This window comes from Brienomyrus brachyistius, chromosome 7 (genome assembly GCF_023856365.1).
Source record: "Brienomyrus brachyistius isolate T26 chromosome 7, BBRACH_0.4, whole genome shotgun sequence".
NCBI lineage: Eukaryota > Metazoa > Chordata > Actinopteri > Osteoglossiformes > Mormyridae > Brienomyrus > Brienomyrus brachyistius.
This window is the reverse complement of record NC_064539.1, coordinates 1750287-1777673: the sequence shown is the minus strand read 5'-3', so window position 1 is coordinate 1777673 and position 27387 is coordinate 1750287. Positions and strand designations below refer to the sequence as shown.

General features: G+C 43.3%; 1 protein-coding gene across 1 annotated transcript; it reads left to right on the top strand.

Moving 5' to 3' along the window:
- The first annotated feature begins 698 nt into the window (after window positions 1–698).
- LOC125746809 (stearoyl-CoA desaturase 5-like) lies at window positions 699–18981 on the top strand. The gene is made up of 5 exons (XM_049021319.1): window positions 699–1203; window positions 11476–11606; window positions 15287–15492; window positions 16727–16959; window positions 17413–18981. The coding sequence occupies exons 1-5, from the start codon at window positions 975–977 to the stop codon at window positions 17601–17603; spliced, it is 990 nt and encodes a 329-aa protein (XP_048877276.1). The 5' UTR covers window positions 699–974; the 3' UTR covers window positions 17604–18981.
- The last annotated feature ends 8406 nt before the right edge of the window (window positions 18982–27387 follow it).

Here is a 27387-nt window from a genome sequence, read left to right as displayed (position 1 = left end):
TTTTAGAGAATTTTATTTTTGAATTGATATAAACAAATAAATGTACAGATGTGCAGGCATGGTAGACATGGTTTTTAGGGGGGGGGGGCGGCTTGTAGGTGCCCCTTTTCAGACTGGCAATGTTTTGGTTTCAAGTCTGGGTTCTAAACCACCGTTGGGGCACTGATACCCTGGTAGATTCAGCGGTCCCAGCACCTTATACCTAAAATTAGGCGGTTGAGAGATTCATATATTACGCAATCACGATGTACCAGTTTATTAACGCATTTTAATGAATGCCTCATTTACATTTTGATTACTTGATCACAACATTAAAAAACACAGTGTAAACACACTAAGAGTTAAAGTGGGCTTAAAATATAACTTATAATGTGTTAATTTATTGGTAATCAAAGGACATTTGAACGGTGAGCGTTAAAATTAATAGTAAATGAATGAGAAAAACAAAAGCTACCGCAATTTTATTTGCACCCAAGACACTCGGGTAATCATTTGATATATCTGAATAATGAATTGTTCGTTTTGTGTATTTTGTTAATCAATTCTTGTTTTTTTCTCATATTATCCAAAATCTAACAGATCTCAGGGCTTTTTCTGCAGCGTTTAGTGCACTTTGTGCATATTTTGAAGCTTGATAAAGATGCATGTGATATGAGTCCTTTCCGTCGCACCCGGCGCCCCATATCCCTGCTGCTCCCGCATGCACACCACCGCGACTGCGACACGCGATTGGCTGCAGCACTGCAGGTCCGCGCGCCGCTGCTCCGGCTCCGCGTCTCGGGCGCATCATAATGGGCGAGCAGGCAGTGCAACATCTGGTACTGGCGTAGCGTTGACCGCACTTGCCATCCAAGCCGCTTCTTTCCCCCAACACAGTCAGAGAAATCGCCGTGACTTTTGTTAGCCTTCTGACTGTAATCAGAGGTGTCTACTTCCCCCGTCATTGCTAAAAAAAAAAGTGCTTTAATGCGGAGATGGTGAGTGTACCGAATGGTAGTGCTCTGCAGAACCTGAAGCGGGTTCCTGGAGAACCGGGGGAAGACCACAAATATGAGGCGGCGGAGGCACCGGATGCAAATGCGAAGGACAAGTGCACTCAGAATATCGTCTGGAGAAACGTCGTGTGGATGAGCCTTCTTCACGCCGGAGCTGTTTACTCCCTGTTTCTCATCCCAAGGGCGCATCCTTTTACCTGGATATGGTGTAAGTCAATCCTGAGGCAGAAATAACTTAACACCGCGCTACTAACTGGCTTGAGTAACTTAAAACCTCGTGTCCAGAGGGTTTAAACCCGCACCAAAACACCTTCTAGGTAGGTGTCGCACGTTCCGCGAAGGTCCTGGTGAAAATTCCAGTGGGATATTCATATCAAATCTTCTTACAAACCCGCTTTGGGAGACGATCTGGTCTGTGATTCTCATCACTACAACTACTGAGTAGAGATACTAACTACTCTACCGCTACTTGTAGTATCTCTAGTGGTGAGTAACGCATAGCAGCTCAGTAGTGCAAAAACCATTTAGAAACCGACTGACGACCGGTATCAACTAGAATTTCTAATAGAAAATGGGCATAATGGTCTTATCTATATTATAATATAGTAACACGAATATTATACATAATATTAGATAGCATTTAACATTCACATAATCACGGACATTAATAATAATATATCGTATTAAGCATTCGCATGAACAGGGATGTTTCATATAAACATAGTTATTCATTTGTAATGCCATGAATTTATTAGGTTGAAAATAATGCTTATAATGATTATAGCCACTTATTAAATGACACACACACACAACCACAAACAGTATATTTAAGTGATCCTGCATTGTGATTTCGGGAGGCGCGGTATATCTTAGTTTCTTGTAGCGTAGGCCTATTTCAACAAATTAATTAAACATCTACATGAACTAGATTCGCTTCTGAATATGACACCGTGTCCTCGGAATATAGTAAAATCTGCTGACTACAATGGACATATTTGGGCAGTGCATAAATTTAGAAACTGATGATAGTCATCAAATAACGTAAACCGATGTCTTGATGACGACTCAGATTAAGCAATACGAGGTTAAAAAACACAAGATCGAATTGTTGTCATGCAAAGGTTCATCATACAGTTATTGTTTCGTATATATGAAAATATGATGAAGTTCGTCTGTTTTGAACTTTGTCTTTCAAAAGTCCATCTATACAACATATACAACATGATCGGTCACATGGCGCTTTAAACGGCGACGACGAATACCGCGTTTTCTCACAGAAACACACATGGTCACACATGAACAGATCCCTGACCACCAAAGGGGTCCGTTAACTTTGTCATAATTTCACTGACCGTGTCGGTGATGCTGTTATTTGTCTCCCGGGAAGGCATGGAACTCTATATCGGACGTGGCCAATGTGATAATTGTTTTATATGAACTGCAAAAAAGTAAGTAATTACAGACTTTGAAAACTTTAGGTTTTCTGACCTTCTATTTGGCACTATTTGATATGTAGCCTACTATAATAGAGACATATACAATTTATAAGTGATATAGGCTGCTTTTTCATTTTATTTGGTATTTTGACATTAAAATATGTATCTTTTGTTATGTCGTATAGGTAGCTGCCAGTCAGGGATACAAAGTGTGTTGAAAGCAGGTACTTCCACACGGATTCGATTCCTGAGTTTGGCAGGTTATTATTTTGGCCGTCATGTCTGGAAGAAGATGTTTCTTGCTCATTAATCTCAGTAAATGAGAATTCATTATGAATGATAGCCTTCATCTTGTGGGGAAGCTTTCATTTTAATTAATGATTTATATACCGATTGCTATACCTGTTCTTTGGTAAATACAACGAACAGGTGTGGCTCATCAGAAGTCAGGTAGAATAGAAAACCTACTGGATAGTAGCTCTCCTGGACCATAGCTGGAGAGCCCTGGTTTAAATAGTGCTGACTAGGACTCCCTCCCTTTTTCCTGTGAGCTGTGGTATATACATGATGCAACTTTCATTCTCACAACACCATTCTTTGAAGCTAATTAACCAGTTTCACTGCAAAATTAGAAAATACTCCACAGTCACTCAGGTGGCTCTCACACCTAGCCTGGAGCGTTCCCAATTTTATTTTTCACATTTAGAGTAAAACATCGTCCTGGTCTACAAAGTGTACCTGACTCCCCAATGCAGACTTTGAACTGAGAGCTAAAACACATTGAAATGTACAACCATTCACCACATAATGGTTAATTGTCGTACAGTATGATTTTCAGTGAATTCTAAACAGATGCTTATGAGTAATTATATTCGTCCTCCGGTAGTCTAAAGAAGTGCAGGTAGATGAACGGGTATCAATACCCATAGCCTGTCTGTCTAGATGGCCAGCTGGTGTCACTGGCCATCCTGTTCTGTGTTCTCCTAGTGCCCTTGGTTTTGCATCCTAGTGTGCTTCCCTGCTCCCTCGGCTGCAGCATGGATGAATGGGCTGAGCATGTGGTTACAAAATGGGCATCCCTTTGTTGTGGATTTCAGGCTGGCCTCTGCCTCAACTATGTTAGATTTTTTTTGTAACTAGTTTTCTATTCCCCATGTTAATTGTTTGCATATGTTTTGTGTTTTATTATTGGTTCTAGTTGTTGTGTTTTAGTTCTGTCACGACTCGAGGAGACAGAGCGAGGAAACACGAACTAGAGTCCAGAATCAGGGAGCGCAGGGTTTATTAGGAAAACAATGCTAATACAGGACGTCGGCGCACACGCAACGTTAATGACCGGACAGGGGAAACATACTTAAACGCAGACTTAAATACACTGGTCTAATGACAACAACAAGAGACAGCTGGTGAACACGGGGAATCCACACGGGGTAGATGAGGGGACGTGGCACACGGGAGGATTAGACGATCGGACGTAACAAGTTCCTGGTTTTCCCTGCCTGTGTTCTGCCTTGTAGTTATCTTTTATCCCTTGTATCTCCTGTGTTAGTGCTTCCTAGTCTTTAGTACCTATTGGTTGTTTATGACGTACACCTATTCCATGTTACCCATAGTCCTTACTGTTTAATTGGTTCAGTTCACACCTGTCCCTTGTGTTGCCCTCATTAAGTCTGTGTATTTAAGTGCCTGCCCTTACACTGTTAGTTAGTCATTGTGTGTTTGTTACAGTTTCAGTTTATGTGTTGCTCTGTGTTTTGCTCCCCGATTTTCTGTGTTTGTTCTTGTGCTGCAACCTGTTTTAGTACTTATGCCTTACCTACGATTCCTTTGTTAGAACCCTTGTGGTGCCTTTTTTTCTTGCTTTTTGAGTTTAATGAAGTCCTGCGCTTTGTGAGCTGCACCCTGGATCATCCCTTTCTCCTTGTGTTATGCCGTGCCCCCAAAACAGTGACTTTTTGTGTTTGACTGTGTGCAGGTGTGTGCTTTGGACTGGCCTGGCACCCAGTCCAGAATGGACCTCTGCCTCATCCCCTGTGCTGTCTAGGATAGAATGTATGCTGTTATACATGTATACATGTATATAATGTTCTCAATACCTGTCAGATGTCTTTCTTGAGAGAAATACAGCATGATTCCTGAATCAAAATACTTTCTATTCTTGAATGTCAGTGACCCTCTTTTTATAATATTAACATATTCTTCATGTTATACCATGTGTCTATCCATGTGACCTGCATTGAATACTGTAAGTAACTTTAAAGAGATTGGCAAGATAATATGTCTTAATAGGGTATTTTCCTACCACAGACAGCCATAAGAGCATCACTGCACCTTGACATGGGTCACATATGAGTCTGAAACTCTACTGGAGGGATACAACACTTTAGAAGTGACGTTATTTAGTGCTATATTGAGGTTGAAAAGTATTTCAGATACAGATCTAGGATTTTTCTGATTAATTGGGTTACAGTCTGGTGACTGCGATGTTGATGGAATGTGGTTTATGCCATTTTTAAACCCATCAAATAAAACTGGTTGTGGCCTGGGAAGGAGGGCAATGTCACCCTCAATGATTCCATTTCCGTCACCATAAGAGGCGTGTGATCGCTCTAAATGACTTTGCATGCACTGTCATCTAACTTGCCATCTAAAGAGGTTATCTGAACCTATGGTGTGCCAGCAAATGTATCCTACAGCTTAACACAGGCTGCCAGAGCTCATCACAACTAAAATGAGCACTTGTGGACCTACGTATTCTGTCATCTGCTGCACATTTTCACTTGTTGAGAATGGGGAGAAATATGACTCATCTGCCAATATGACTTGTATCCACTCTTCAGTAGACCACCAGCAGTGTTATTTGCACCATGTCAATCAAAGAGGTACATGTATAGGTGTAATAAGGTGCTTTTACATGGTGACTCATTCAAAATATCTTTCTCTGTATAGGCTTCTGCACTTTACTTGAAAATGCTTGGCAACACTTTAGAGAGAGAATTTGTAGTCAGCTCATTCATAGTTACTGACATCCTATCTAGGATGTGTCCTAGCTTTGTGCCCTGTGCTGCCTGGGATTGACTCCAGGCCCTACCCACAACCCAGGCCAGGATAAGCCTTTAAAAGATGCAAAGGGTTTTTATGCTTCAAGTAAATTTATAGATTTGAATAATATTTGTTTTCATCCACTGTTGCCCCAGCTAATCAATATTTATTTTTCTTTTGGGTATTATATTATTTCTAAAAATATATAAGGGGGTTAGTAATGTTTGAACACAATGTTTGTTGAGTTAATAGGAGTTCTTCAACAGAACACTGTCTTTAAGGTGTCGACAACGTGCTCAGTTTTATAAACACTTTTCCTGAATGCTAAACCCCTGCAGTATCATCTTATTTCCAATGACACCATGTAAATTCCTTGTGGTCCTGGGTTTTGAGGTTTTTGTTGTATAAAATCTCTGATAATGTCACTTACTTTCCTACTTGCATTTGAAGTCATGGATGGTGAACATCGAAATCAATTTATTTTTTTTTTCATGTTGAACATACTATGGTGACAGCTAGCACTGTTCAAGTCCAAAACAGCTGGTATTTGAATAGGTGTAGTGTTACACTGGTAACCTTGTGATAGCAAGTGTCGGGTTTCTATGGAGACAAGAGCTTCACAAATTCCAGGAAGTCCTTGATGGTCTGAAAACAGATGCGCAAGTTCTTATGAAATTCTGACCATTTCAATGATTTACATGCTTATCACAAGGATAGTTTTGTGTTTAGAAAAATACATAGTACTTTTCTAGCATGTTTGGTTTTGATATGGCTGTTTGAAAATTGTGGCTTCACAGAAAACAAAATTGTTATTGCACTGGTTAAATATTTTTCATCATTGTAGCATGATAGTAATTTTCATATCATAGAAAAAGCATTTATGAAATTAGTTTCATCTAGTATTGAACATTGAGACGGCACTGTGTAATGATTTATAATTACAATTTTTATGTTAAAACTGAGAGACGATCCATAGGGTGATGCTTTAACAAAGAGAACTTGAAGAGAATAAACATACGAAAGCAGAAGGAGGGGTCAAACAAAGGCAGGAGGGTGAAACAAAGACTACAAGGGTTGGAACCAAACATGCAAAACTGGGGAGAAACACAGGGAGTCTACAAGAGTCACACCATGCAGGAGACTAACACACAATGGTCTCAATTTCTGACAGAGGAACAGGGCATATGTAGGCACTTATACACATGACAAGGTTTCAACGAGGGACAGGTGTGGGACAATTACAAATTACATGTAGGTGAAGGGAGTCACAATCAAACACTAGGAACTAAGGCTACACGGTAAATACAGAGAACACAGGTGAAACTGGACATAATTACAAAACTAGATACAGACAAAACAAGTAACAAACAAAAATACAAAACAAGGAGCCATACAGGAACACCGGAAGCATAATTACCATGGATTATGCAACAGAATCTAGGGCACAAAACTTATAATGTTCAATAAGTTGGGGGTGGTCTCTGGCTAGCCTCAAACCCACAATGAAAGAGATGTTCCATTCACTGCAACTTGCTTAGCCCATTCAGCCACGTGGCAGCCTCGGGCAGCAAGGGAACACACTAGGAACAGAACAATGCCAAAGCCAGGTACATTGGGAAAATGGGATAGCCACTGACACCTGCAGGCCAAACTGGGGAATGACGTACAGAATAGGGCTTGACAGGGACTGACCCTGACATTTTAACTGTAAGAATGATAATATTGAGGCCCTGTCTGAAATTTTCATTTTTTATTATTAGATGTATGCTAATATTACTATATTAGCAAAAAATGATATCTGTCATTAGGCGACAGGTCACTAAGCATGTCCAGCAACAGTCTTCTTAATATCATTAGATAATTAATGTCCCCTTGCTGCAATGTATTGCCACCAGCAGTTGTTTGAGAAAGAGTTTGTCCTTATTGTATGTTACCTTAATAAATTAAGTAGTGATTCATTGTGATCAGATAAACTGACAACACCCTGTGATGGGTTGGCGCCCCATCCTGGGTTATTCCCTGCCTTGCACCCTTAGCTTCTAGGATAGATTCTGGATAGCCATGACCCTGAACAGGGCATGGAAAATGAATGGATGGATTGATGAACTGTCAATAATACATGTTAGTCCAGTTAAGGACTGGCCAGATTATAGCAGGAAGAATCATATTAATGTATGTTTGTTTGGAACATTTAAACTGTTTTCCTATGTTTTAACACCAGTGTCTCTTGTCTGTAAACAGATGTTCCCCCAGTTTTGGAATGCATTACAGCTTCACTTGGGTGGTGCTTTTCCTTCATACAGCTGAAGGCATTGGGTCTGCACCCATATATAGTACCGTCACCTTACCTTTCTCCTACATACCTCAAGACTCAGACGCTCAGAATTATTGTGATCTGATTTCCCTGGGCTGTCTGAAATAGCTCATCAGATGGCTTTCTGATGTGGAAATAAAAAGTCTAACTGAATTTTTAATTAAACAGCAAGATAATGATTCCAAATCATACTTGCTCTAGTGTTGTACTGTGTTCATTTCTCAGCCAGGCTCGCATATCGCTGTAACCAGGATCCGAATGTCGAGTGGGAAAGGCAATGTGAAATATGAAGGGCAATATTGAGTAGGAGGCGCAATGTGGGAGAGGTTTATTATCTGTTATCATCTGATACCCTAACCCTAACCCTCCTTATAACCCCCTCCTGCCCCTCGTGATAAACCCCTCCCACTCGGCTCCCGTCTGCAGAGATATATGCTTAAGGCTCGTAAGGTGTCCCGCTGAGAGTTAAAACAACGTGATCTTGTTCATGTTCATCCAAAGTTGCCTAAAAATAATGCTGTAAATGAATGTTAATAAGTTGTCAGGAATACACTGAGAACAGGTAAAACTACATTTCATAATTCATAATCCGTGGCTAATATCCACAAATAGTAATAATATATAATGTGTTTCTTTTACTGTTGCAGTAACATCGTTAAATATACTGACTCCGACTAAATTAGTAGTAAACGCTCCGGGTTACGGAGAGCGGCTCATGATCGCTTTATTTAAGTACTTATTAATATGGTGAGGAGCTTCATAATTATATGTCTTAGATGTTCGCTAATCGAAACGTATTCTGGCACCAGTAGAACTAGCGCTTCTCAAGGTGCCTGAGCTGTGCCATAAAACGTACCTTCTCTGGCACCAGAAAGGTCCTGGAGATCACCGCAATATCGATTAAGGAAGGGTATTAGAGAGCTAAAAATAGTTTTTGGCTGCAATGAAGCTTTCTTGTCTCTGCGGGTAGACTACATCAGCTCCCTGCCTGAATATTAAAGGGCTTGAGTGAGACTTCTTATAAAAGCGAATCGGATTCCGGTATATATGAAAAGCCCAGTACATTTAAGAAGTATTAAGAGCCACACATATTAAGATGAGTGGAATATGATGCGTGTTTCAAAAACAAAATAACAAATTCAATCATATTTCAACCGAACAAAAATAGTATAGGTCTATGACGTGCGTAAAAAGTACCATATTTGCAAAAATGATTAAAAACATGTGACATTTTCATATTTGTAAATACTGATATCCAGCAGGTAATATAGCTTTTCATTACAGCACTTAACTACAAGACTGAAAATTCAAGTAGGCTGGAGCAGAAGTACTTAAGATAATTGCTTAAGTTTAAATGAAATATTCACCTGTCTGGCTAGATAAAATGTACAGCAGCAAATAGCTTGATTCCCTGTAGGCTAACAGCGTCGACTGGGCGCCCAGCAATATCAGTAACTGGAGCCCATCCTGCCGTAAATGGGATGCCAGACACGGTGCACTTTATAGCAGCACCATACAAAACAAAGTCTCACGTTGCATGGAGGTTCAGCAGTTTGCATATGTGACACCTGCAAGGCTGTGGGTTCGAGTATGGCTGAAGTCCAGTGGCCATTTGCCTGCTGTTCAGGTGTGTGTGTGTGTGCACGTGCCTGTGTGTTTTGTGGTGGAATAAGACCTTAAACATCTTCCAAGATGGACTGCTCGTGCATGAACTCCAGCCAAAATAAATCACCAGTTATGTGAAAGAGATGGATATTTATATAAATAATTTGTTGTTTTTAAATAAGTATTCTCATGACCTGTGCCTATCAGGACAAGGTTATTGAAACCCCATTAGGACATCAGCCTGGGAGGTAGCTGGTGCCTTGGCCGTAATGGATTGTACTGTTTTTGTTTCTGTGCCGTTTCCCGGCCGTGCGTCTCTTCCTGCATACCTGTTGTCTGGTGTGATTTTCAGCCTGACTGTAATGCTCCTTTTCAAAATTCCACTGCCGATGATGACAGGCTGCCACTCTCAGGGTAACTGTAATAGTAATACAGTAACACAAATATTTTTGGCTTGTTTTGGATTTGCTGTATATACAGTATTAATTATTTATGATTGATGATTATTATGGAGGAGGATATAGAAAGCACACACACCCGGATTAGTGTTCCTGCTGGAACAGAGATTTCAGAGTGGAACTTTGATGGGATTTGCTCAACTAACACTCTGTTGTGCTGAATTAACAGTAATAATAAGATATTAATCAGTGATATCTGTCTAACTACGCTGACAGTTAAGCAGCCTATAAACTATAACTATAAATGTCTCATTGATTCAAAACAAAAAATTTGTATTCTAGCAAGCACTTTTATCCAAAGCAATGTACATATTTGGGAATGAGAGACAGATTGTCCCTAGAGCATTGGGGGATTAATGCCCTGGATGGTGAAGTCGCTCTGTTGAATCTGGGATTCAAACCAATACCCTTCTGATCACAGCATAGCATCCTAACCTGCCTACTCACACACAACCCTACACATGCCATGTATTCCCATGTGGAACTTTCCTCTGCATGCTGCTATTTATTTAAGCCTGTCCAGTTTGTCAGACTGCACCAGGTGCTTTGGAGGGCCAGGTGGAGGCCTAAAAAGCATAGTTTTTTGTGGGGGGGGGTGCAAAAACAGCTTTTGAGAGGAGAAATTTAATTTGATTCATTTTATTTGTATAGCACATTTGCGCAAGGGTAAAGGGCTTTACATTATCCCTGCCCCTTCATTTCCTCTATCGACTCCCTTTACCTGCTAAGCGACAGGTTTATATTTGGAGTTAGCCATCCTGCTGAGGCCTGTTTGCTGCAGGGTGGGGGCGCTATTGTTCCCATTAATATACAGTGTGATTGCAGATTCAGATTTAATGCCAAGTCCTGCAATTTCACCCGATTCAGTGATGTGATTTTATTTTGTTTATACAGCCATCTGTCTGTTAGGAGGAAAGAGTGAAAGTGCACTGTGAGATTTCTTAAATAAATGACAGGAAAACGTTTTTTTCATGCAAGTTCAGAAACAGGTAGAATTATGTATTCATAGAAGACAACAGACAGAGGTTGAAGTGGCTTTTTTCTGAAATGCCCAAACCAATGCCAGAGCTCTTGGTTTTGCATAGTAAGCAGTATCACAGTGATTTGTGATATGATGGTATTCAAGTGGGACTGAATTAACACTGATGTTTTTGGCTGTAGGTCTGTGGAAAACACTGCCACGCCAAGATTGGTGCAGATTCTTGCTATTGTTGTATGCAGACCAAATTGTTTGCTTGAAATAATGTATGCCATTAAGGACTTCAGAATTTCATCTGCTGAAATTCATACAGCCTGGGTCCCTCAGATAAAATTGTAGAAACTAATAGAATATATTTGAGATACTGAAGATGCCCCTTTCTGTAAAATTTTCTCTCATACTGACAGGAAAGCCGTCATTGTCACACTGGCACAGTTTATAATAAGGCAGCAAGATACTGATATAGTGAATGCAAATGGTATCCAATCAATTCTTCAAAAAAGTCAATTTTTTTTTGTTACTTAAACCACAGTTATAAACCATAGCCAAGGACAGCAAGCTGACTTATATAATGCATGTTTGAACCATCCAGGTGCACCCAACGTGTGGGATGGATTGACTAACCCCCCCCCCCTTGTGTTTACAGCCTACATGTGTTTTCTGGTGACAGCTCTGGGGGTGACGGCTGGGGTCCACCGACTCTGGAGCCACAGAGCCTACAAAGCCAAGCTGCCCCTACGGATCTTCCTCGCCGCTGCTAACTCCATGGCCTTCCAGGTAAAGAAGGGATGGAGAGGGCCATGTCCTCGAAGCACCACTGTGTGAACAGCCTAAAGATACAGTAAATTACAGGCATATTAATCACTTGCTGTCTAAATTGTAATGTATGGCAGTAAGCAAAATATCCATTTCAGTCCAATAAATAATTGAAGCTGAATATACAAATAACTTGACGAGTTTATAGGCAACATAAGTAATAACAGCCAGGGGTCCAGCCCCTGTACTACTAGTTGTCCATAGATTATTTATTAAACATAGATGCCATCTTTTTTCTTCACATACATCAAAGGCCTGCTTAGGTATATCTAAGGGTGTCAAGGAAAGGAAAGTCTATAAAAAAAAAATACACATGCGGCTATTTACATTGAGTAGATTGTAATACTTGTGGAATAATACAACCAAGAAATCATAAAATTTTTGTTAAAATATTTCATTTGTGGCACACAGTTGTATTGGTGTGGGTTTGTAAGCCAACCCACGAGCCGCTGCTGCCAATTTTAAAGCTATTTAAAGTTTCTGAAGTGGTGTATCTTTTTGCTGGTATCCTACATTAGTTCATAATTTCTATTTAATATGGTGAGTAGAACCCTTAAAATGGCATTTGGACATATGTTTGGACATAGCGTGGTGAGTATATGTGTATATAATAATGCATCACATATATTACCCCTGAGACTCCTGAGGATTATATAATGTCCCTGAGGTTTCTAGAACATTTACAGACCATTGTAGATCCATTTCATGGATTCTACACCTTGAGTTATTGATCACTGAAAAACAATCTCTGACTGCAGGTCACTCAGCATGTAAAAATTACTTGCCAATATTCAGAAAGTTAGCATATGGCAAAATCCTCTTTAGCTCGATATCTTTTGTCCATGAACATTTCATCTTCCCTGGGGCTTTTGCAGTTCCAGTAAAGACATATCAGGCTCACTGGCCTGCAGAATAGTGATATAAATTGCCCATAATTCCATTTTTCTTGTTGCTCTGCTTGCCCAGGCTTCATTACTGCTAACAGTCAGGGCCAAACTTCCTCTTTTATTTACCCACATCCACAGGATGGCAGAAATTCTGCTAGAATCAGCAGCCTTTTAAGCAAGTTCTGGATTCTGCATTTCCTCACTCTGGGGATATTTTAAGTTGTCATTTAATGTTATTTTGTGTTTTACAAATTGTTTTTAACAGCAGCTGGTCGACTGACAAGAGCTTGGAGTCATGGTTTTATGTAGATAGGTTGATAAAGTTGAAGTTGAGATTCAAATGAGTTGCTAAAAATGTCTCTTAAAAGCCAGATAACTCTAGTCAGGACCAAGAGCTGATGTCCACTGCATTGCATGCTTTCTACTGCATAACATGCAGAGTTAGGTAATTCAGGTCCAGAGAGTAAAGGTCCAGACCAGGATTTTGTTTCAACCAACCAATTATCATAAAGAGTCACAGTCACAGAGTTTTGAACTGGTTGGTTGAAACAAAATCCCGGTCTGGACTTTTACTCTCTGGACCTGAATTACCCAACTCTGATAACATGTTGAGAAACTAGAGCAGTGAGTACCATGACAGTTTATGTATTTGTCAGACACATTGGTCATACTTTTAAGTGACACTTTTCCACTGCCACCAAGAACCAAGCTGTGCCCAAGCTGTACCGCGAACTGAACGTTTTCCATTGTAAATTTTGTGATCCATTCCTGAGCCATACCCTTGGTCCAAAAGCTAGTTGTGTCACCACTATCTGATCGGTCAAAATATAAGGAGATACTGATGTTCTGTGTCGATATGCATGGATTTTCTGAAGAAAAAAAGGCCATTTTCTACATATTATTTATTTTTAGTGGTATCGTACATCGTGAAGTATCGATGCATTGCTGATAACTAGGAACTAGAAAATTTCCAACCACCTACTTAAAGTACTACAGAACAGCTGAACGGAATGGATTCGTAATGCAAATTTACGCAAGTGAATGCTAATTCCCTTAGTGTTTGATGCTAGCGTTTGAACATAAGATGGAGATTCTCACAGACTTGCTATTAGCACACAGTAAATCATGGTACACACCGTGTGAACAGTAAATAAGCATCTTTTCACGGTCACTCTCCAACACTATTACCGAGAAGAACTTTACGCAGTGGAAAACCAAAGCGAGCCAAAACTGTGCTGTAACTGTCTCTCTTCACGGTAATCGAGAAATGAAAAGGCAGGTATAATGTAAAGCACTTTAAATGTAATGTTGTAAAAATGTGCTATACAAATAAAATTGAATGGAATGTGTCCCTTCAAGTAAAGTGTCACTGACACATCTTTATCAAATGTGAGCAAGTTGAGGATAAGGTCTTTTCTCAAGGGACTCTGTTCATCCTGGGATTTAAACCAGCAACCATCCTACCGCAGGTTCAGCATCCTAACCTGCTGAGCCATACACTGAATGAATGTTGAAAAACCTACGTGTTACTATCTTACCATATTCGACTTAAATTCTTTTATAACTGCCTCTTGCTGTCACGTTCTCTCACACTCCTGTCAGTTGTGCTCTTATGGAAATCAATCCTCAAATTGGGTTGGTTCTGCGTTCTGCCTATTTCGAACCAGAGTGTAAATAGTCCTCCTGGCAGTCCTGGCGCAGATACAAACAGTGAATGTATTTCGGGTACTCAACAGGGAGAGCAACTATGGATGTAGCTGGTATATAGACCTAGGCCATTGTACGAGGGAGAACTGAGCGTAAATACTATCCTGCAATCCTTGATTCTCAGCCCAAGGTGACTGATTTTTGAGGAGAACGCTCAACGCACCCGATCAATAGGGAGGCCAGGAGAGTAAAATAAAGAAGAGGGACAGAGAGAAAGAGCAAAACGCTCCTGGCGGATACACTATCAAGCTAATGACTCAGATGATGGGAACATTGTGTCCTTTGATGCTATTTATACTTTGAGAGCTGAAACTCTCCGATCAATGACAGTGGATGAATGGGAGTAGGGATTGCACAGCCTTAAACAGGGGATTTCTTATATTTCTTATACTTATTTATTATTCTTAAAAGGGAAACATATTGTCTTATATCCATAATTGAATTACTAATTGGCAGTCTTGTGCAGGGCTGATACTGCATTCACAATGTATCTAGTTGGCAGTTTTCCGATATAAAAACCAACAGCGTAGCTTTGCTCTGGCAGGTGTCTTTGCTGGTGTAACAAAGGGACAAATCATGCAACAAGTTGGTGTTTTCCCTAAATAAAAACTGATTCCTCTGTCTCACAGGGCTTGAAACTGTTTTTCCTTGGCAATGTTGAATGTCTGCTGGGGAAAGTAGTTAGGTGAATAAACTCAAATCCCACCACAGAATGTTTATCATTGTAGCTGTCGGGTGACTCAGAAAGAGGCCAGACAGTTTGGTGCTGTTTTATGCCCCAGACATACTTGATGTTGGAAATTAGGTGCTGTTATTTGATCGTAGCCAGCACTGCACTACCAGAGGAAAAATGCGGGGGTCAGAAAATACTGTAGTCCTTTATGCAACACTTTGACTACTAAAATAGTTACTCATCTCTGTATGTTATATTAGCATATTATAATAAAAATGGTTTCCTTTAGATATTGACTAGCAGAACATCAAATAAGTGTCAAATGAATTATGTCCATCATTCTCTCTTGTTTATCACTGACATCTTTACCGCAGAATGACATCTATGAGTGGTCCCGGGATCACCGTGTCCACCATAAATACTCCGAAACTGATGCTGACCCACACAACGCCAAGCGGGGTTTCTTTTTTGCCCATGTGGGCTGGCTATTCATGCGGAAGCATCGTGATGTCATCGAGAAAGGCAAGAGGCTGGACTTCAGTGATCTCCTGGCGGACCCGGTGGTGGTGTTCCAGAGGAAGTGAGTTTCACACGGGCTGTTTAACAATGAGCCAAATACATAGGGCCGCCTGACCGACAAATTACAACTAAAAAAAATCATTGTTTTAAGGTACAAATCCTCCATTTTATAAATTCACATTTGACATTTACAGCATTTGGCAGATGCCCTTAGCCAGAGCGACTTACATAAGTGCTTTAAGACTGCAATGAATTCTTCGGATACTATCTCAATAAAGACCCAGGCTATGAATACCATCTATCTGAATACTCTGTTGGGAAAGTGCAATTTTTTTTTTCTTTTAAGGAAAAGAGCTCAGAGTAAGATGCTAGAAGTACTACTTCAGATATTTCTGAAAAAGGAATGTTTTAAGTTGTCGCTTGAAGACATTCAAGGATTCAGCTGTTCGGATATCTCGGTGCCAGGGCAGAGAAGAGCCGAGATGTGTGTCTTCCTTGTGCCTTGAGGGGTGGTGGGACCAGTCGAGCAGTGCTGGAGGATCGGAGTGATCGTGGTGCAGTGCGGGGTGTGATGAGGTCTTTTAGGTAGGATGGTGCCAGACCATTTTTGGCTTTGTATGCGAGCATCAGTGTTTGGAATCTGATGCGGGCAGCTACAGGAAGCCAGTGGAGAGAGCGCAGCAAGGAGTGGTGTGGGAGAACTTGGGAAGGTTGAAAACAAGACGAGCAGCTGCATTCTGAATCAGTTGGAGAGGACGGATGGCGCTCAGTGGTAAACCCGCTAGAAGTGAGTTGCAGTACTCAAGGCATGAGATGACGAGGGACTGGACGAGTATCTGGGTAGCCTGAGTGGAAAGAAATGGACGTATCCTCCTGATATTAAAGAGGAGAAACCGACAAGAGCGAGAAAGACTGGTGATATGTGAGGAAAAGGACAAATGATCGTCCATGGTAACCCCAAGGTTGCGAGCAGAAACCGAAGGACGGATCAGGGAGTTGTCAAAGGAGATTTGACTCCCACTAAGTTGCAGTACATGTGGGCATGTATATCTGAATAGGTTCCTATGCAAAGTCCTGAAATCCATGTATTTTTCTAATGTTGCAATGTCTTCAGTCTACGCAGAGCTTTTGTTTTACTCATTCTGAGCTTATTTTTTGTTTTACTTATAGACAATATGACCTATTATTCCATCATTGCATTAATTCCTCAATACAAAAGGTATATATGGTTTTCAGTAAGGCTGATACCGCACTAGATGGCATAGTGACAAATAACCCTTTGCTGTCTGGCCTAGGTACTACAAGATTTCTGTTGTGCTAATGTGCTTCATAATCCCCACACTGGTGCCATGGTACTTTTGGGGTGAGACCTTGTGGAACTCGTATTTCCTGTCCTCGATCCTGCGTTACACCGTCTCCCTCAATGTCACCTGGCTGGTCAACAGTGCTGCCCACATGTATGGCAACCGGCCATATGACAGGAGCATCAGCCCCCGTGAAAACCGATTTGTCGCATTTGGGGCCATTGGTGAGTAGAACCCTAAAGTCAAGAATCATATGGTGTCATTGTCACTCTCAGTCCTCGACGGTGTCTATGACTTTCCACTTTGGGAGAGTACACAGCAAGTGCACTGTGAACTAAGATGAGCACTCCATAATCTTCATTCTCCTTTGCACAATAAGCACTTTTCATTCAATTCCACCCGACACCCAGTAGCCGCCTGACTAATTACACTCAGGTGACAGAGGGTTCCAGCTACTAACACATCCAAAAGAACACAAATCGATTGTGTTTTTGTAAAGGATGTAACCTCTATCTCAACTGTTGGCTAAACCTTCTTGGTGACCCAATGGCAAAGATCTGGTATAAACCACTGGCATCCACAGTGCTGACATACATCAACCAAACAGTTGTGCATTCACTTATTTCCATAATTCTTTTTAAAAGTAACCCAGTTTTCTCTACCTCCTGATGTTCCAGGTGAGGGTTTCCACAACTTCCACCACACATTCCCCTTTGACTACTCTACCAGCGAGTTTGGCCTGCGCCTCAACCCCACCACGTGCTTCATTGACCTGATGTGCTGGCTTGGCCTGGCCAGTGGTTGTAAGAAGGCCTCACCTGAGATGATACAGGCTCGCAAGCTCAGGACAGGGGACGGCAGTGCCTGAGGACTCACTGGCAGAAACTGGAGATAGATTGCCATTCATTCGGCTAGAAGGGAGGATCATTACATTTTCATGTTTTAAGATTAAGCCTAATGTTTTGAAACTATCATCAAGGGCGGGTATATTTCTTCATTGTTTAGCCACCATTTCACTTTGCTGAGATTTTTCCACCACCTTTTTTCATAATCTTAAACAGCATGTGTTTTGTTTTCAGGTTTCTTTATTGGATTCTAATAGCAGTATGTGACGGGCAACTGATCGCAGCATTGGTTTTGTGTGTCATTGCGGTCGGTCTTCGCACTCCAAAACTACTGTGTTCATGCTCAAATGGAAATCATGTGTACAGCTGTTACTGCCTCGAAGTCGAGGTGTGTTTTTCCGGAAACATCACTACCATCAGATGTTTTTCAGAGTGCAGAGACACGTAAGCAGCTATGTAAAATTACCTTGTATAATCTGAAAGGCTGTGTGCCATTATAGTGGACCGATACTATTGCATGTTCTAGATTCCCATTTGGTGCAGTGCTGCAGTGGTTTGTACTGTTCCTCGCGCCTCTCAGATCAGGGTTTGAGTCTCTTCCATTGATTTTGCATGTTCTCTCCATTTTGTTGTGGGACTCTCTCCGGGTACACCGGTTTCTTCCCACAGTCCAAAAACATACTGAGGTTAATTGGAGTTACCAAATTGCCCATAGAGGTACGTCTGTGAGTGAGTGGTGTGTGAGTGTTTGGTGTTTTGGGTTTTTCCCTACCCTGTGCCTGTAACCTCCAAGATCGCCTTTGGATCTCTCAACAACTGGAGCGACTGCTCTGTGGTTTCTGGTAGCTTATTTTATTTTGGATGATGAATTGCGTGAAATCTTATGGTGACACCATAGTTGTTACAGTATGATTATGAGTTTTCATTTACATTCCATTTTATGATTGTCAGCTAAGTTAATTATTTTTCGTAATTGAAATCAATATTCAACAACTATATTAGTTAAACCATATGTTTATAAAGATTGATATTTATTTTAGCTGATAACATTATTTAATTCCTTGAAGGACATACTACATCCTTCATCACTTATGAAAAATTATTTGCATGCTTTGTTTGATAATTTTTTCCCATCCTTTGCACTTTACCATGTGACGGTTGTGCAGGTATGGAGTCCCTGTGTTCTTCATGGGGAAATCTTATGAAACTGTGCTGGTCTTAAAGTGTTTGCACTCAGCTTATTCGTGGCTGTACCCTCCGCATAACGTCAGTGGCTGCAACCTGCTTTCTGTCATCGCTGAATGTTTAGAAGTTTGGGCTGATGGTTGTGTTGTAATAGCTGAACCTTTTTATTGGTCTGGTTTGAATTCGATATTAAAAAAACAATGAATGGACAGTGAACATGAGATGTTTTGCATTGACAGCAACACACAATTCTACACATTCTCTTATTTTCTAGTTCTGTGGATTTAGCAGTTAACCTCAAATGCCTCTTTTAACAGAGTATTTCTGTGCATTTTCCAAGCTTTCCTTCATTTTGCCTGACATTCTGGGGATCGTTCCTGGCCCTAGTATCCAACCAGTCACTTTATCGTAACATCTACAAGAATCGTAATACATTTTGCAGTGAAAAAACATTTACAATAATCATCTGTGGCATTATAAAAATAGATTGAAGAAGGTAGGCCATTTTAATGTCATTGTCAGCTAGCTGATTGTTAAACAACTGCCAGGCACTTAACTGCACATGGTTGACTGCCGATACACAAATATTCCCCACTGACAGTAAGTCCTTATATCAAACTGCTGCTTGTAAAGCTCATTAGGGTTTGCTGAGGCAGATCTGTGCCTCACTGCCAAGAAGGTGGATGTTTTACCATTAATCACATCCACTATGTTTCTTCTGGTCTCCTTTGCAGTAAACTACTCTCCTATAAAGGTACACGGTTTATCAATACTAAGAAAGCAACAAATGATCCTGGGATACAATCAATTATGGGATAGTTCGGGATCGGCAAGGATGCAACCAATGCATCCCTGATGTTTGCCGCTGGGCAAGAACAACATCCGAGAATTGTTGACATCCTCCGTACTTCTGCTCTTGAGTATTGGAATTGTACTTCAGCAATGGAAGATAACATCAAGCGGTACACAAGAACGGTCAAGTATGGATATTCATAAAAACCCCCAGAGGAAGAAGGACCACTGACAGCATCAACCAGGAGCTTGAGATGAAATCTTCCTAAAGCATTCATAATGCATAATACACATGGCTATAATAGTGTTATGCCTTTTGATAAATATTTATAGCCATTTTAATGCATTATAAATGCACAATTATTTGTCATGAATGTGCTTAAAAATCTCTAAAAACTTGGCCTTAAGTGTTACCAAATTTATTTAGTAGACCTATTAATTATCCAGATTGGCACATAGCACATACATAGAACATTGTGTCATTGTAGGCACGTAGCCATAGTTTAATTACGGGTTTAAACGAATACCCCCCCCCCAAACAAGAAATTTGCTGATCAAATTACGAAAATTCTGACCCCCCCCCCCCCCCCCCCCCCGTGAAATAAAACTTAAGCTAAAGCCCTGACTCTAAATAATCTAGCTTCATCATAGCGTCTGCAAAATTAAATCACGGGCATCGCCACTGGGGTTGGCTGAACAGCTTAAACCAGGGAGGTCTTTTTTTCTCCTGGGACAATGGTGTTTAAAAATTTAACCTACGTCATTTTTTCTCAATCAAAACATTTTGCCACAGACACGTCTTGCCATGGACACGTGTCCATGTATGGGCTATATAAAGACTGATGAATGTTTGCTGCACTGTGAAAAAGACGAGGGCTGGGCAGGCCCCGCCTCATTACGGGGATGTAAACACCCCGGCGTGCAGATGGGGAGAAACAAGGCACAGATGCGGTAGTCTTCTAAAAAAAAAAAAGGTAACTTTATTTTTCAATGCCTTTCCAGCCTCACATCAAGCTGTTGCCCCCACTATTGGCATTCCCACAATCATTACAGGCCACATAGCAAAAAGAAAAGAAAAAGAACCTCCCTTACTCTAACCCCCCTTTCCTTATATACTGATTCCCAGTAGGTTAATTGGGACAGCCTAACTACAGGGGGGAAACAGATTTGAGTATCATATGCTGAGAACTTACAACACATACTTTTAACACCAAACATAACAGAATAGCTGGCCATTAGTGACTACATTCCCCGGATCTTCCAAACAGTACAAACATTGCACAACAAAACAATAATATACAGAACCTCACTCACCCACCCCCCCCCCCCCCGCCCCTGTGCCAAACCATCCCCTACCCCCGTTCCACCCTTGGCAATAAGGGAACCTTCCCAGTGCGGCGCGCGCTTCCGCAGGGAACCAGTATGCCGAGGGACCAGAGAAAGCAGCAACCGGTGTGGAAGCTGGTGAGAGTTGTCTGAATGTTTACATATAATTCTAAATTTGCTATGGCCGGTGGATGAAGCTGGAACAGTGGGTACCTCACTGTTCAAAGATGTTGCCATAAATAAATGAATGAGCTGAGCAGTAAACTGAGGTGTGGAATTTTACTGTTCTGTGAGCAAGGGATGATGGGAAATGTAGTCTGTGCCAATTTAATGCGCTACCATATGTAGGCCATCATTACTCCCCCCAAACAGAGTACTGGACGCATTTACACCCAAACACTAATACCAACCAAAATTCAAAAAGTGACCCCTTCACTTTTTACATTTCCTTCCCCCTCTGAAGACTCGTCACTAGGGTGGCGAGACAGAAAGTCGGCGACGGGGTTCTGCTTCCCTTCTTCTGCTCCTCTGCCTCTCCTTGGAGTAACACTGCCCCCAGCCCAACTCCAGAGGCATCAGTCTGCACTACGAATGGTTTCTCAAAGTCCGGGCTCTGCAGCACAGGTTCACAGAGCAAAGCTGCTTTCAGATCTTGAAAAGCCTGCTCATGCACCTCCTCCCATTGAATCTGTGTAGAACCAGACTTCCGCGTCAGGTCGGTAAGAGGGGCAGCTCGGGTGGCAAAGTTTGGAATGAATCACCGGTACCATCCAGCCAACCCCAGGAAAGACCGGACTTCTTTCTTTGTCTTGGGCCTGGTACACACTTGGACGGCCTCCACTTTGCCCTTTTGGGGCCGAATCACTCCACACCCCAACATTTGGCCTAAATAGCAGACTTCCCGTTGGGCCAGGGCACATTTCGTTGGCTGGATGGTCAGCCCAGCCTCATATAAACGTTGCAGCACCTCCCTCAGATGCTCCAGGTGCTCCTCCCAGATGGTGCTGTATACAACAATATCATCCAGGTAGACAGCAGCAAAAGCACTAGTGCCATCCAGTACCTGGTCCATCAGTCTCTGGAACGTGGCTGGTGCCCCCTGCAGGCCAAAGGGCATCACCGTAAACTGGAACAGACCCTGAGGGGTTCGGAAGGCAGTGCAGGGCCTCGCTCCTGGGGCCATTGGCACCTGCCAATACCCCTTGCAAAGGTCCAGGGTGGTGATATAATGTGCCTTCCCCAGGCGCTCAATAAGGTCCTCCAGTCGGGGCATGGGGTAGGCATCAAATTGTGACTGTGCATTCACCTGCCGAAAGTCAATGCAGAAACGCAGGCTCCCATCCCTCTTGGGAACCAGGACCACTGGACTGCTCCACTCACTGAGAGATCTCTCAATAACCCCAAGCTGCTGCATCACCTCCAACTCCTCCTGAAGTGCAGACAACGTGCTCCCAGGAATACGGTACATCCTTGTCTCACTGGCTGTACCCCTACATGGGAAAAACGGACCTGTAGGGTCCTCCTCCATCACTGTTCGCACCATCAACTGCTCACTAAGTGGTGATTCCCGCTCCTGTCACTCTTTAAGCAGGTTCACATGAAACACTTGCTTATGCTTCCGCCTATCTGGCATCTCCAGTTCATAGGTCACCGGCCCCAGCTGCCGACTCACCCGATAGGGCCCCTGCCATCTGGCCAGCAGCTTGTTCTCTGTCGTTGGCAAGAGCAGGAGAACCTTTTGGTCTGGCTTGAAAGTCCGTTTCCTGGCGGACCGGTCGTACCACTGGACCCATGTTCTCTGAGCCTGCTCCACATTTTCCTTAGCAAGATGGCAGAGATGGCGAGCCTTGTCTCACATTTTCAGCACATATGCGAGGACACTGGTGGTTGCTGTAGGCTTAGGCTGCTCGCAGGCATCTCGTAGCAGATTAAGGGCCCCCCGCACCTGCCGTCCATACAAAAGCTCAAAGGGTGAGCAAAAAGGAGATAGGGCAGCCACTGGTCCCAGTCCTTACCATTGGCTGCAACAAACTTTAAAAGCATACTTTTTAAAGTCCTGTTATACCTCTCCACTAACCCATCCGTCTGAGGGTGATAGGGAGTGGTCCTTACCCCTTTAATCCCCAACATCCTATAGACTTGCTAAAGGGTCTTGGATAGAAAAGCAGTACCCTGGTCTGTGAGTATCTCCTGAGGTAACCCTACTCGGGAGAATAACTGCAAAAGTGTACGGGCAATAGCTCCTACTGTGACTCTGCGTAAGGGGAAAGCCTCGGGGTAACGGGTGGCGTAATCACACACTACCAGAATAAATCTGTGACCCAAACGGGTCCTCTCTAGGGGTCCAACTACACTGAACAAAAATATAAACGCAACACTTTTGTTTTTGCTCCCATTTTTCATGAGATGGACTTAAAGATCTACAATTCATTCCAGATACACAATATTACCATTTCTCTCAAACATTTCTCACAAATCAGTCTAAATGTGTGATAGTGAGCACTTCTGCTTTGCTGAGATAATCCATCCCACCTCACAGGTGTGCCACATCAAGATGCTGATCTGACATCATGGGTAGTGCACAGGTGTACCTTATACTGCCCACAATAAAAGGCCACCCTGGAATGTGCAGTTTTGTCTCACAGCAAAATGCCACAGATGCCACAAGCATTGAGGGAGCGTGCAATTGGCATGCTGACAGCAGGAATGTCAACCAGATCTGTTGCTCGTGCATTGAATGTTCATTTCTCAACCATAAGCCGTCTCCAAAGGCGTTTCAGAGAATATGGCAGTACATCCAACCGGCCTCACAACCGCAGACCACGTGTAACCACACCAGCCCAGGACCTCCACATCCAGCAGGTTCACCTCCAAGATCGTCTGAGACCAGCCACTCAGACAGATAATGCACGGCCCCATGTTGCAAGGATCTGTACACAGTTCTTGGAAGCTGAAAATGTCCCAGTTCTTGCATGGCCAGCATACTCACCGGACATGTCACCCGTTGAGCATGTTTGGGATGTGCTTGACCGGCGTATACGACAGCGTGTACCAGTTCCCACTAATATCCAACAACTTCGCACAGCCATTGAAGAGGAGTGGACCAACATTCCACAGGCCACAATTGACAATCTGATAAACTCTATGCGAAGAAGATGTGTTGCATTGCATGAGGCAAATGGTGGTCACACCAGATACTGACCGGTTCTGAGTCCCCAGACCCCCAATAAAGCAAAAAACTGCACATTCCAGGGTGGCCTTTTATTGTGGGCAGTATAAGGTACACCTGTGCACTACCCATGATGTCAGATCAGCATCTTGATGTGGCACACCTGTGAGGTGGGATGGATTATCTCAGCAAAGCAGAAGTGCTCACTATCACACATTTAGACTGATTTGTGAGAAATGTTTGAGAGAAATGGTAATATTGTGTATCTGGAATGAATTGTAGGTCTTTAAGTCCATCTCATGAAAAATGGGAGCAGAAACAAGAGTGTTGCGTTTATATTTTTGTTCAGTATATGTCCATACCTATGCGGTGAAATGGAACCTCCATAACAGGAAGCGGCTGCAGCGGGTAAGGTCGAACTCTATGACTGCTAGATAGCTGACATGTGGGGTAAGTCCTACAATAGTTCTGCACCTCAGTGTATAACCCTGGCCAGTGAAACCGAGCGGCTATGCGCTCAAGTGTCTTCACAGTACCCAAATGACCTGCCCAAGGAATGTCATAGCCTAAGGCTAGCACTTTGGCCCTGAGACACTTAGGGACAACCAATTGTTCTGACCTGCCTCCCTCTGGTCGATGGTACAATAGACCGTCCTGAACAAAGTAATTCTCCCCCGTTAAAGTGGCAGCGGCTCCTGTCTTCTTCCCCTCAATCTCCACAACCTTACTGAAAGCCTCTCTCAGAGTCTCATCTGTCTTTTACAGGGCACTCAAATTAATAGGAAACACCCAAAGTCCCCCGACAGGTTCCTCGGGGCTTAACACCTGTTCAGACATCTTCCACACGGTCCCCTGCAATTTCTCCCTTCGCCTCTGTTGGCGGCTTTTCTGTGGTTTGACTACTTTAGGGGCATCTATGTCAACCTGGCTATACGGCATCAGCTCTAAGAAGTCTTTGATGGCAGCCTGCTCGGAGGGTTCTCCTGCCTTAGGCTTGGCCTGTGCTCGCGTCACCACCATGCTGACCGGCTTGGAGGCCTGTACCAACTCAGGGAGTATCAGCACATCCTGCCCCAACACGACAGGATGCCGTAATCCCTCCACTACTCCAACCTTTAGCAAATAAGCTAGACCTCCGACCTCTAACCAAACATCGGCCATGGGGTAGACATGCTCATCCCCATTGACACAACAGACTCTGAGCTCTCCCTTTCCAAACATCCCGAATGACTCAACTAGCTGGGGCTGCACCAAGGTCTGAGCACTGCCCGTGTCAAGGAGAGCAAAAGTAGGTTGGCCATTCACTACCACGGGGGTAGTCTGAATCCTCCCCTGCCATTCCATGGGTTCCCTTCCAGGCCTATGCACGCTGCACATACTGATCCCTTTGGATATTCTAACTGGACACTCTTTGATCATGTGACCTGGCTGCTTACAGTAATGACAAATGATGGTGGCTTTGGTAGGTATAGCTGTAGAGGCAGGTGCTGCCGCTAGCCTGTGCTATGCAGCGGGGGGAAAAGAACTGGTCTGGGTATTTAATGCCCTACCCTGTCCAGAGCCCCTAGGACCAACTCCAATACCGAATCCCCCACTTACCCCCAGCTGCAGGTCGGCTGAATGTCTGAAATCTGAAGTTCTTTGATCCCCGGCGAGCAGCAAGGAATGCCTCCACCAGCTCTGCTGCTCTCTGGCCGGTTGATGGGCTCCTTCACCCACACGTGTACCTCAGGGGCCAGGGCCCACAGGTACTGCTCCAGGACAATGAGCTCTCCAATTTCTTCCACGGTCTTCCCTGCAGGCTTAATCCACTTCCGGTACAGGTCTTTCAGCCGATGGTACAGTTCCCTGGGCGTCTCCTCAGGTCGAATATCCGGGTTGCGAAACCTCTCCCGATAGACTTCTTCATTGATATCATACTTCATTAGGATAGCCTCTTTTACCTTAGCATAGTCCCTAGCCTCCGTAATGTCCATAGCCACATAAGCAGCCCTCGCCAGGCCTGTAAGATATGGCACCAGGTATACCGCCCAGTCTGCCCTTGGCCACCTATAGGCCACAGCCAGTCTTTCAAACGTGGTGAGATATTGTTCTATATCATCTCCTTCCTCCAGCCTAGGCACCGCAGCCCTGGTCCAGGCTGCGGGCACCATACTTGCGGGATCAGTCACTGTATGGTCAGGGTTGCGAGCCGACTCCTCTGGCCTGGTTTGTAGAGGAGCTTCCTCAAGGCGTAGCCGTCCCCCACGGTCACCCCTATGGTCAGCTTCCAGCTCATCCCGAAATTGATTGAGCTGGACTTGCATGCTCCTCCACCTCTGCTCCTGCTTGAGAGACTCCCGCTCCTGGGTCTGCAGGGACTTCTGGATCAACCGGTAGAGAGTGTTCAGGTCCTAGATGGCTGGTGCTCCACTCACCCCTGGATCCACCTCCAACCTTCCTCCCACAGCTCCATCCTCCTCCTGTGCCCCAGGAGGGTCCTCTGGTGGCTCACCCCTGCCTTGTCTGTGGGACATCTCTGGCCTCGTCTGCCTACGCCGGATGGTCTTCCTCCCCAGGGTGCTGGAGGGCATCACACTCCCACTTCTGACACCAAATGTGAAAAAGGCGAGGGCTGGGCAGGCCCCGCCTCGTTAAGGAGATGTAAACACCCCGGCGTGCAGATGGGGAGAAACAAGGCACAGATGCGGTAGTCTTCTTAAAAAAAAAAAGGTAACTTTATTTTTCAATGCCTTTCCAGCCTCACATCAAGCTGTTGCCCCCACTATTGGCATTCCCACAATCATTACAGGCCACATAGCAAAAAGAAAAGAAAAAGAACCTCCCTTACTCTAACCCCCCTTTCCTTATATACTGATTCCCAGTAGGTTAATTGGGACAGCCTAACTACAGGGGGGAAACAGATTTGAGTATCATATGCTGAGAACTTACAACACATACTTTTAACACCAAACATAACAGAATAGCTGGCCATTAGTGACTACATTCCCCGGATCTTCCAAACAGTACATCAAACATTGCACAACAAAACAATAACATACAGAACCTCACTCACCCCCCCCCCCCCGCCCCTGTGCCAAACCATCCCCTACCCCCGTTCCACCCTTGGCAATAAGGGAACCTTCCCAGTGCGGCGCGCGCTTCCGCAGGGAACCAGTATGCCGAGGGACCAGAGAAAGCAGCAACCGGTGTGGAAGCTGGTGAGAGTTGTTTGAATGTTTACATATAATTCTAAATTTGCTATGGCCGGTGGATGAAGCTGGAACAGTGGGTACCTCACTGTTCAAAGATGTTGCCATAAATAAATGAATGAGCTGAGCAGTAAACTGAGGTGT

Bases quoted from the DNA above. Each gene is read 5' to 3' on its own strand.
- LOC125746809 (XM_049021319.1), top strand. From the start codon at position 975: ATGGTGAGTGTACCGAATGGTAGTGCTCTGCAGAACCTGAAGCGGGTT. The intron at 1,204-11,475 runs GTAAGTCAATCC...TTGTGTTTACAG, and splicing joins TCCTTTTACCTGGATATGGT to CCTACATGTGTTTTCTGGTG. The intron at 15,493-16,726 runs GTGAGTTTCACA...TGTCTGGCCTAG, and splicing joins GTGGTGGTGTTCCAGAGGAA to GTACTACAAGATTTCTGTTG.